At 42.2% G+C, this 12,711-nt stretch overlaps 1 protein-coding gene across 1 annotated transcript in view; it reads left to right on the forward strand.

Annotated features, from left to right (window-relative positions):
• The window catches only part of DDX10 (DEAD-box helicase 10), an 835,384-nt gene that overhangs the window by 261,106 nt on the left and 561,567 nt on the right, over positions 1 to 12,711 (forward strand). Inside the window, exon 13 of the mRNA XM_078657055.1 lies at positions 5,332 to 5,764. Within this exon, the coding sequence (XP_078513181.1) occupies positions 5,332 to 5,764 (433 nt within the window). The remainder of the gene's footprint in view (positions 1 to 5,331; positions 5,765 to 12,711) is intronic.

Genomic DNA, 12,711 nt, shown 5'->3' on the forward strand with positions numbered 1-12,711 from the left:
GCCATCCCTCTCAAGATAGACCTGCTAGCCATACACCTACCAGGGAAGGACAACATACAAGCCGATTGGCTCAGCAGGCAGACATCGGCATCCCACGAGTGGGAGCTCAATGCTCAGGAGACAAGATACCTGTTCGACAGGTGGGGGACACCATCGGTGGACCTGTTTGCCACACGCCAGAATGCAAAATGCCAAAACTTCGCATCCAGGCAGCCCGAGGAGGGGACACTGGGGAATGCCCTATGGATAGATTGGTCAAGGACATTTGCCTACGCCTTTCCCCCGATACCACTGATGCACAGAGTACTGAGCAAGTGCAGAGCGAGCAACATGACACTGATACTGGTCGCACCGCAGTGGGCGAGGCAGACCTGGTACTCGCAGATCATGGAGATGACACAGTGTGCACCCCACAGATTCAGCAGGAGGAAAGATCTACTGTCCATGCAGAACGGAGAGGTACTGCATCCAGAGCCAGAGAGCATGAGCCTAGTAGCGTGGCTCCTGAGGACATAGAGTTCGCACATTTGAGACTACCAGAAAGCACCCTGAGGGTACTTCGGGAGGCACGAAGGCCCAGCACTCGAAAGTGCTACGTTGCGAAATGGAAAAGATTCACAATATGGTGCAGACAGGAAAGACTCCACAATAAGATGAAGAGGGACTCCACAGTGCTAAGGTACCTGACGCACTTACTGGAGAAGAACCTTAGCTCATCCTCGTTAAGAGTTCACTTGGCAGCGATAGTAGCCTACACAAGGGGAGAAACGTGCAGGAGCTTCTTCACATCACAGGTGGTGAAGAGATTCCTAGAAGGAGCGAAAAGGATCGCACCACCCAAGCGGGTGCCGCCACCTGCATGGAACTTGAACACAGTCCTAACGGAACTCATGAAAGAGCCCTTTGAACCACTTCACAAGGCCTCCCTAAAGATGCTAACTATGAAAACAGCCTTCCTGGTTGCGATAACGTCCTTACGCAGAGTAAGCGAGCTTCAAGCGCTGACGCTACAAGAACCATACATACAAATACACAACGATAGAGTTGTGATGAGGACTGACCCACACTTCATGCCGAAGGTGGTATCCAATTTTCACATGAACCAGTCTATACAGATACCGAGTTTTTTCCAAAAACCCACAACCAGCGCAGAGAGAGCTCTGCACACCCTGGACGCCAGAAGGGCAGTCATGCACTACATTGAAAGGACAAAGGGGCACAGGAAAACGAAACAGTTTTTTGTGTCCTTCGCAAACAGCTTCATGGGCAAAGCAGTAACCAAAAGGACCATTGCACGATGGATCGCACAAACAATCCAACTCTGCCACAAACGGGCAGGACAGGAACTGGCTGAGGGGACACGTGCCCACTCCACCAGGAAGAAGGGCGCTACAATAGCCTTCCTGGCTAACACACCCATAGAGGACATATGCCTGGCGGCAACATGGGCTTCGGTGCACACGTTCACGAAGCACTACTGTGTGGACATACAAATGAACAAGGAAGCTCAAGTGGGACAGAAGGTGCTACAGCACATATTCAACACCCAACGCTCATCTTCCACCCAGCCGCCACAGAGATGAGAAACCGCTACAAAATCTATGCACAGCATAGTGAATCCAGAAAGATTCACGCTGCAAAACGAATAGTTTTCTTACCTGTCGGTGTAGTTTTGCAGCTTGAAGATCTTTCTGGATTCACTAGCGAACCCACCCACCTCCGCCAGAAAGATGAGGCTGGAGAGAGAAGAGGTGGTTAACTAAAGAATAGACTTTGAAAATACAAAGCGGTAAATACAAACTAAGAAGAACATTGCCATTACTTCGGAAACGAAAGAAACACGGAAAAAAAGAACCCGAAGATGGCGCCCAAGAGTGGGAGCTTCCGCAGGAAGCATGCCGACGTCACCGGAAATACACCCAAAGGGGGTGTGACGCCGACGCCCACCTGGGCAAAGAGAAAAAAAAAAAAAAAAACAAAGAAAAGACTACGAATCCGGACCCAACCACAAGACCGCGGAATAATGCACAGCATAGTGAATCCAGAAAGATCTTCAAGCTGCAAAACTACACCGACAGGTAAGAAAACTATTCGTTACTGGGTCCATTTCAGGTCAAACGAGCAGTGGCAAATTTCCCTAAAAGCACACCGTACTCGTCATTGTTTCTAGGCATTCTTTTTTAAGGTCGAACCACAGTATTCTAAAGCGATCAAGGGGTGCAGTGGCCATATAAATACAATATTTGCATCAGGAGAAACGTTGCTAGGGTGGCATGTGTGCCAATTAGCCGTGTATCGAATGGTATCTTCAGCGAGTCCCTGTTTTTTATCCAAAAAAGCACTTTGCATGCTGGTGTTTTGAACCAACACAAGCAGTGGTGAAAGCAAAACTACAAGTCCCAAAATGCAACGCCTGTTCACTAAAAACGAGCAATAACTGAATGTGTTTCCTATGGCAAGGGCCAGTCGGCAGCTATGAAGAAGAGGTCTGTAAATGCAGAGCGGAAGGGAGCATGCCCAGAGATTAAAACTTGCAAACTATCCAACAAAGCGGCTATCAGAGGGAAGCTGGTGGCCACCGTCTACCAGTGGAGCAACAGACGCAACATGGTAGACTAGACGCGGAATAAATGCACATACCATATCACAGCATACCGCTTCACACCAACCACGCAACACATACCAGAGGGGGGTGCGGGAACGGGGGAACGGGCACACGGACAGCGGGAGGGGGGAGGGGGGCGGGAACGGGCACACGGACAGTGGGAGGGGGGGGCGAAAACCAGATAAAAATAAATATTTTAAAACGCCGCTTACCTGCGAGGAAAGAAATCGCGCAGCCCACCGCATCCTGGCAACTTCAATCTTGCAGCCCACTCCTGCAAAGGACACTTTGAAACTGACCAAAACAGGACGAGAAAAAAAAAAATAACATCCGCCCACCGCCGCAATGACGCACGAAAATGGGCGGGATGAGTAAAAATCGTGGGAACGCCCACGAATCTGCTCGGGGAATGAGTGACGCATCTCTGTTCCAATTGCTAGCCTCCATTTATGGAGCTAGCCAATGGGACAGAGAGGCGGAACGAAGCCCCATAATTGTTTACAAACGTTTTTCGCCTCCGCGATACTGCTTGCGCAGTAAACGCCAGGCGAAACCTAAAAAGAATCCCAATAAAGCTTCCAATCCGCACACAGTACTATCTGAGCTCTGCAAGTGGCAGAGGACATTACCAGGGATGCCCATGGTGGCCTGGTGCATGGTTAGTCCTCATCAGTAATTGCCCTACACTCTGTCACCGAATAAATACCTTAGTTGCTGGCGCCATAGCTTATGGTAGTATAGGGAACCAAATTAGCGAAGCACATGAAAGTCCAAGTGAACATTAAGCAAACTTACATCCATCTTTTACTACTCCCCCCTGAAAAACAAATCTTCTTGCCCTAGTGGAAGCTTTGCACACAGGATTGTCTTTTATATTATAAATGGATTTCAGGACAGCAGAGCCTGCGTTGAGTCGATTCCTGCTGCTGTCCACAAATTGACTAGTGCTTGTGCTTAGGGAGTGCAGTGGCCACGAGGGTATGCATTGAGCGAACAGAAACAGAATGGTGTAAATAATTTAAAAAAAATGGCAACTGCATAAGGAGCCAAAATGCACTAATTAAGCAAATTGTCCTGATTGTGTGTACTATATTAGTACCACGAGCTAATGCATTGTCGGAAAAATATTTGGTTAACAAATTGGGTGAGTGAAGGGCGCAAGGCAGTAAACTAGGAAGGAGGATGTGAAGGGCCAGCACATTGACTAGCATGATTTCACTTCGTCTCAAGGATTTGGCTATGATCTTTTGAGAGAGCAGTTCTAGATCTAACATGAATGTAATTCTGTAGTAAATGAGTTCACGTCATAGTTGGGCTGAAGTAATGCAGGAACAATGTTTTAATGGGCCTATTTGTTTGGCCTTTAAAGCGCTCCTACCCTTATCAAATTTATCTTGCTTATATTTTCCATTTCCTAGATAACTCTTTCCTTTGCGCTCGGCAATGAAGCCACTTTTTCATTAAACACATGGCAGCAGGCCACGTTTATTGCATTGCAAACCTCTTATTTGTTGGTGTCTGCAAGAAATCCATAATTCCTCCTGGATGTAACTTAGAAGCCTTGTTTCCCTTGTCTGACAATAGGCATGAGAATGTGGGTTGAGGTTAGGTAGTTGAATTTATGAGCAGATTTCTGCTTTTTTTGCTGTTCCTGGTGGTCCTCACATCTCAAATCTTGACACCACCTTTTCTGCAGATGCACCTGGAAGTCTGGTCCACAATCCTTCTGGAAATGGTGGGTTCTGGCTGAGTATTCGAGGCTAACTTAAGTGGCTCAGATTTACCTAAATATTTCCTGTTTATATATCGGGTACCCTTGGAACTCAGCAGGCCATGCAGCGGAAGTTCTGAGGTTTGAGCACCTTGGGCTGTGAAGTGATGTCTGCAACTCTTAAAGACTACCACAGACTTTCATGGACTGGCGGGTACCTCAGGAATTCAGCGCATCCACCTACTCAGTCAAAGAGCACCTACGTACAAATCAAAATACAATATACACTGGGACTTTTCAACAACAATGCCACCTTCAGGCTTGCAGAGAACAGCAACATTCTTCAAAGTCTCAGTACTACACTTAACCAGACACAGAAATGAAACACATTCAGACAGTCCACACACGCAGCACTCTCTTATGAGTAATGCCTTGTACAGCCATAGAATAAGCCATCAATTTCAGGAACTTTATTTCAAACATCAGATATGCCACACCTAAGTCAAGAAAGCAGGTAGATGTGCATTGAAGAGGTTGGCAGTCTTGCTGGAAGTTCCAGTCACAAACTGAACCACCCACTTCAGCCTGGAAATGTATAGACATATGTTAGTGATGTTTGAGATACCTCATAATGACAACACTGTTGTTTCTTCCTTTTTCATACTGTGCAAATAAGTAAAGGTCTCCCTTTAGATGTTGTGTGATGAGTTGTATTTGTAGAGCTTTAGTGGCTGGCTGTCCAGAGTGAAGATGGTTAGTATTTGAATTGTTTATGTTCCTTTAAATTATGATCTCATATTTGGTGTACTTTATTTTGCGGTATCTTTGGTTACACTATAAGAACAATGCTCACAGATCGTGTGGTGGGTAGTTAAAAACAATAAAAACATATCACAGTAATTACTGCTGATTCGTTGGTGCAGTTCCTTTCTAAAGCACCATGTGGCCTGTAGCTCTATAGTAAGAAAGTATTGATTTTCACTTTTTTTTATCCTTCCTCTCCCTTAAAACACAGTTCCCTTGGTCTTGCAATTGCACCGCGGGTGAGATTTCTTCAGAAAGCCCAGGCTCAGCGTTCAACTGCAGATCAAGCAGAAAAAGGCAAAGCTGTGCAGATGACCAATCAAAGTAAAGAAATCTCTTCAGTCAGTGATGATGAGATGGAGGAATTTAGAGCACGCTTAAACTTGAAGGCTGCAGACCAGACACAAGGTGGACTGTCTGAGGCAGCCTTTGCCAGTCCATCCAGTGATGAAGAGAGCGAAGGGCTAGAGGATGACTCTGAAGAAGAGTCACTTGATCGTTCTACAGATGATACCACTCATAACAAGTTAGTATCCCTGCAGCTATTAGATGACGACGATGAAGATGATGCTCGGGATCTTGACCTCCTCACAGTGAAACGCAGGGATGTATTTGGTTTGAATACTCCTGATTCTTCCATACAGGTAAATGGATTTAATCTTTTCATTACAAGCACATTTATTTTCCTCTAATATAGATTGTTTTCGTTGTTTTATGAATACTGTGTTTAACACTTATTCAGATGTTAAACAATTTTTGCCATCTTTTTCAGTTTTGCACTTGCCTCTTTTTTTTGAGTTTCAAATATAGCAAGGAACATGTTTTAACACAATAGTCATGCATATGACAAGTCAAAGGAGTATAGCCAAGGAAACATGACCTGGTCATACAGTAAGGGCCCATTCACAAAGGTAAACTTACACATAAGTAAATGTACACACATACATTTACTGTTACACTTGTGAGTAACTTCACTACTTTGGGCAATTCACCACTGCAAATGTGAAGTTACTCAAAAGTGCAGACTTACATGTCTGCACCCCCTGAAATAAGGGATGGAGTCAGTCAAAAAGTTAAACACAACTATAGAGTTATACTAGTAGTGGCTTTTGTTCTGAAAATTTGGTGGAGAACTCCACGGTCGGGCCGAGCTCTCAGCATGGTAAAGAATAGGGGAAAGTTTAATGTTTTTAAGTTAAATATTGATGTTAATTTTATATATTTAGTTTACAGGTAGAATAATATAAAATATTACAGCATTACTAACTTAATTTTAAATTAAAAATGTAATTATTTTGAATATATTAAATTTAAAACAAGATTCTTTATTCTGTAGTTTAATTAAAAACACCTAAATAAAAAACATGAATTTAAAACTAAGTTGTATATAGACTTAATCACAGTAATTTTTTAATAAATATAAATCTTACATTTATTTTAAATTAAAAAAAAGGGTAATCAAATATTTTTTAACACCTTAATGTTTGCTTTACTTTGATCATTAAATTAAATATATATATTTAAACAGTTTAAAAGATTTAATTAATTTTAACATTATTTTCAAGGGGTGTTATTCTATGTCCCAGGCTCCATTATTTTCTATGAGAAGGGTGTTGCATTACCTGTGAGAGGCCATGGGTGTTGCTGGACTTACCTAAGCTGGAGAATATTTACAACTGTTTTGGGTCGTTTTTGACTGTAGTAACTCGAGGGCGTTTTGTGAATAGGAATGGGCTTACCCTTTTGTGGATGGGTGCATGTCCATTCTTAACCTTCCCTTAATGCCTCCTTACTCCTCCCTTAACTCGTTCCGTGCTAGTGACGGAACCACTCCGTCACGAGCCACGGGCGCGCTGTGCTCATGACAGATTGGTTCCATCACGCCGCGGCCGCTCTGCCCACGTGGCACTCATTCCCTGCCTGTGTGGGCGAATTAGTGAGTGGGTGAGCCGTGACGGAACCACTCCGTCATAAGCACAGTGAGCCCGTGGCTCGTGACGGAGTGGTTCTGTCACAAGCATGGCGGCGCCGCGTGACCCCACCCCCCTCCCCCACAAGTGCCGCGGTGGAATTACCGCCTCGGCCAAGGGGTTAAGCCTTCCCCATTATTAGTAAGCATTCCTCCTTTTCCAGCCACTCCTCTCTGTTGCTCCAACATTTAGTGCTAAAAAGTAGGCGTACATGTGCAGAGATGTCTGCGGGCAGGTGGAGATCTCGGCACAAACAAACTAGGGGCAGTGGAGGCAGAAAACCCCTCAAGTAGGTTTGAGAATAGCGTTTTGCAGTATGTTTAGTAGTACTGTTGTAGTCTAAACTTTATACAAAATGCCGTTTGTGATTGGCCCCATATAGTTTTAGCTGTGCAACAGTCATTAAATGGGGTTGTTTTCCACAGAGGATTCCCAGTGACTTCATATAAGCAAAGCTGCAATGAACTGATTGTGCTAGGAACCAGCACTCCACTACCTCACACTGGTCTCTAGAGACAGAGACACTACTATCCTTCTTTGCGGTCATTGAGCCTATAGTTTTCAGTGCTTTGAAAGAATGAAGCTAAACTTGTACAGCACACTATGACCCCACCATGATGCTTGGAGTTGCAGGATTGCTCAACAGAAGTCAGTAGCATCTAAACATCACCAGAGGTTTAAAAAAATAGGTTTTTAAGGCTTTACATAATTTGCAATGATCTGGAATGGTGCAAAAGATGAAGGCAGCATGTTCCTTGTTTTCTTTGGACGGTACGAAAAGAAACCATCAATATTCTAGACCGGTGAATGCAGGCAAATGTAAAGTAGGCTGTGCTAAAACACACTACTCAAAATGAGAACAAATGAAGCAGGTATTTTTCCGGGCCTGGGTTTAAGGTTTAAATAGTCTGCATATGTTGTAACATTTATTCGGGTAGCCCCACATAAACAGTGTTTGATTAGTAAAGTCTAGATGTAATTACAGCTTGTGTTATGGATTTTGTCCAAAAAGATGGTGAAGTGCTGAAATTTCCTCTAACTATGCTACACCAAAAAAAGGTTGAAATCAGTGATGCTAGTTGAGGTTTGAAATACAAAATGCCAAGATTTCAGGCTTGATGTTAATTAAGCACTAGGAGAAAGAGCCTCCAAACATGAGAATGTCTGTTTGGTCGCAATTCCATATGAGATGGTGATTGATCTTCCAAGTAATGTTTGTCGGCAAGGCACTTCTGGATTGTTACTGAAAATGATTAATTTCAAATTGATGAATATGCAAATTGAATTATATCTCATCTGCATAGCAGTAAAAATTGAACCATGGGACCTGAATGGGACTCAGGCAAAAAACTCTTTGGCACTCCATATGTCACTGTATGATAAGATAAATGAAAAGAGGATAAGACCCGCTGCTTGTTCCCAACCACAAAGAAGAGACTGAAGTCCTAGCAAGGCACTATCTTGCACCTCTGTCTCTTTTAACAAACTAGTGACATGGATTGTGAGATAGTGTCAAATGGGACATAAAGGTGAACTTCAGAGCAGTGAATAATTGGGTTTTTGAATCTATTGTTTGTGTTAAAGGCTTCAAAAGGAAGTTAAACACAAGGTTTGTTAGCAAAAGTTATATACTGGCTCTTCTCGTGAACTGGTGCAGAATTGAGAAGTTGTTAAAATAGATGGCCCCAACCTCTTCTGATGACTTGAGTCACCTGTAAGCATGACAGGTTTGTAGTCCTCAGAGGTTGTGGTTTGGAGGACTGTAAAGTGGTCACCAACAAACAAGTTGAGGCTACTGTTTGGAAGGACTCGAAGAGTAAATACTTAGACTAATGATGAAGTATTTGTAGGTGCAGCTGACCAGCGTTCCCTTACAACAAAAGACAGTATGTCCTTTGAACAGTTTTGTGGTGTTAAAGTGATAGTTGGTCTTGCAATTGCTTTGGTGGCGTTTCATACTTGTTAGCGTCACAGTTCGGAAAGCATGTCAATTGTATTGCAGCTATGTATCATAGTTAAGATATTTTTATTTGACAGCAAAAGCTTGTATTGAATGTGGTCTAACCTTCAACATGGCCTACTCGGTTGGTGTTCTCCAGTGATTGTTTCAAGTAGTGTTCCTATATGGGGGATTGATCAGTGTTCCCAACTTTCGTTTTTATTACTTTCTAAAACTTAAATGCGTTTTCACTTTGTAATACAAATTCAGTTTCTTGAGGAGGACCAAGTCCTGTTATGTGAAATACAGCATCTTGTGACCATATATTTTCCATGTTTGGGATCTCTTCTGTTGGTGCATGATGCATTTGACTTGCTTTATTGTGATGCCTGATGTTGAGCAACCCTTCATTCACTTATCAAATGTTGTTTCAAAACCCATAATGTCATGTACATGTTCCAGGGTACAGTGTAGCCACAGGCTATAGGAACGCTTGGAGGGATGGGTTGACGCGTACACTGTTGGAGAGAAAGACTAACGTTTCAGTGTAGGTATGTGAGAAGTGCTAGAAATAAATTGACCTAAAGTAGTACTAATACTTTGGTTGAGATGCTTCGTAAATCAGGAATACTTTGTCTACACCTCAAATATTAAACCTTAAGAAAGTATTTATGTACTGTGTTTGTCCTCTCTACCTTTAATGTACTGAACATTGTCATGTTACCTTTGCCTTGTCAGTCTGTAAATGTGTCATACAGGATCGGGGGGTTATTTAGAGTAAGGGGGATAGAGGATATCCTCCAAAACTGATGGATTTCCCATGTTCCCAATTTAGAATGTATACACGGGTCTACATTGATATACATTCTAAATATGGTGGGCGGGTTATCTCCCAGTTTTTGGCAGATGCCGTTGTCCACCACGCTCTAATAATCCGTTAGTTCAGCAGTGCTTTACATTTTGCCTACTGTTAGCCCCCACAGAATCAGGACTGGTTGCTTCCATGCCCTCCCCACCCCAAGCAATTTCTACGATTTCAACCTAAAAACACACAAAAAAAACCCAATATACATCAAATAAACACACTGTGTACGCCATGTTATTACATTCACAAACAAAAAGATACAAAAATTTATTTAATACTCAAAAAAAAAAAATAGTTTTAATGGGAATGTTGAAGCATTTCAGTATTTGGTTCTATTTCTTAAAGATGAAGCAATATGCTAGACTGTAGCCTATTACTTGTTTCCTCCTAATGCATGGTCTCCTATTGTTGGGGTATAGAAGTGCTTTGGTTGAGGCCACCAACTGTACATACGAGATTGTTTAATACTGTACATGCACTGCTCCCACTAATCAAGCCAATGATACCAACTTATTTTTAGCTTCAATTTCAAATTCCTTCACATTTATAAAGCATTTTGTAACTTTCAATTTTACTTTGTGCTTTTTATGTAGATATACGTTATTAATATGCTAAAATGGTGTAATTTTCTCAACATTTGCAACCCCCTTGAGTAGGTGTTGTGGACCTCGGGGGTCCAATGAGCCCAGGCTAAGAACTTTTGCCTTGGTTCATTGTGTGCTTCTAAATGCTCTAGAGTTAGCAGTGGTTGTATTTTAGACTTACTCGTTCCTCAGTCTCTGTATTGAACATATTGATTCTGAGATGCTTTAGCCGTAAGAAACTGTATAGAACAACAAACCGGTTATTTTGAGGCAGTTGTGCTTAATCAGACAAAGTATGGATAGATTTTACAATTTAAACTCCGCTATCCTCATTCAGCCTGTGTTCAATGAAGCCTAGTTCTTACATAGTGTTCTCTCTAAATCATTAGTGTGTGAGCTTTAGTCATCCTTATAGTCTTAGATTTGTGGCCAATTTATTCTTCTGTATACTTAATATGACTCTAATTGTTTTAAATGCAGAAACGTGTGCCTTTAAGCCAAACTACACTAATGTGGCTGGACATTTAACTGGGTCACTTGACTGACTTTTTTTAAGCAATTCGTTCCTGTAGGCTTAAGTATTTTGACTATATTTAGAAAATAAAGTTGGTCCTATAAACCATAAACCATTAATCCAATATTAAGTATCTTATATGAATGATGAATGATAAATGCGTATGAATGATAACCGTGATGTTGAAAGGTGTGTTTTTTCCACACTCTTTGCAACATTTTTCATGTTCTGAGAATACAACCTGATGAAATTAACTTGTTGTATCCGTACAAGTGTGATAACTCCCAAACTAATGTGCAGGTTCCTTCATGAAGGCAATATTTCCCGTGGCAAGTCAAAGCTGCTGCTTCAGTACTTTTGCCCCAGTGCATTCCTGTCTACCCTTTACAAGATCCACTGTTCAGAACGGGTAGCAACAAGCATTTGCAATGCAATAGGTCTCGCATTTACACAAGTTTGAGCTTATGGCAATGCCTTTTCTTTATGTTTTTGTTTTTAAAACATAAATAAAAGGCATTGTCATTTACAATGCTAATAGTTTAAACTTTAGCAAAAGTGAGACCTATTGCATTGCAAATGCTTCTTTAAAGGACGCCTCAGACACTACTTTCCCAACCTACCAACCTTCAGCGATAGGACAAAACTGCAAGAAGCCAAAAGTAAGTAAAAAAATGTGATTCAAAAGCATCACAATGTTATATTCGTCTGGACTGTGTAAAACTTAAACCTCAATCAGAAGGTTTCTTAGTCCTTTAAAATTATCAAAATGGGTGAAATACAGACACTGGCAAAATCTCTTAATAATGCAATGCCTTTAACACAGCTCCGATCAACTTGGTTTACAGCACTATTTTTTAGGAAAGACCAACATAGCGCACCAAAAGTGCAATTATCCCAACTCGAAAGTTCTAAGCGTTGGTATTGCTTTCACCTGCTTTGTAGAGAATGTAACTGACCAACACGATAATATAGCTGGGCCTCGCACTGTCATCAAAAACCGACACCTTCAAATAAACGTATGTAGGGAGGCCTTCGGGACGTCGTAATAGCATTGACTGGAAAAAGTATCACAATAACAGAACAACTATTAGTGTACCCAGTATAATGAAGTACTTGTTACATTTAAGGCTCACATTGACAACGCAGGGTAATGATCCTATTAAGAGCAGTCGTCTTTTCAAAAGCTCCCTTTCAAAACAAGGGCTCAGCTGTTGGACCGAATGTTTCATGAATGATGACTGGGCACATAGGTAACATACTGCTAGGACCAGGTCTTCCTGTTACAGCTACAGATTACAGAACACGTATTCAGCAAATCCTTTCAACATTTATGCGTCCAGCGAGCCCTAAAAAAGCTGGCCATTCATTGCTGTTTTAATAGTCTGCCAATGCGTGTTTGTGATACTAAATAGGACTGTGAACGAAATCGTATGTATTCATCTGATATTTATAGGTTTACATCGTCTTCGCTGCTTTATTTTGCTCGTGAGAAAATGTAACACGTAGTCGTTGAATGCCACTCATAATTACACTGAAATTATGAAAATGTCACACAAAAGCAATCTGAAACCATGGCAGCTATAGGCCGCTCTTACCTGGGGAGAACCTTCGGACGGTGGCCGCGCTCTCGAGCCTCGCGCAGATCCTGTCCTCGAGCCTCCCCCGTCTCTGATTGTTCTGGTGACAGGGCCTGTGCGCGAGGCCCTCGGATGCCGGGCG

Source organism: Lissotriton helveticus, chromosome 8, assembly GCF_964261635.1.
Source record: "Lissotriton helveticus chromosome 8, aLisHel1.1, whole genome shotgun sequence".
NCBI classification, from domain to species: Eukaryota; Metazoa; Chordata; class Amphibia; order Caudata; family Salamandridae; genus Lissotriton; species Lissotriton helveticus.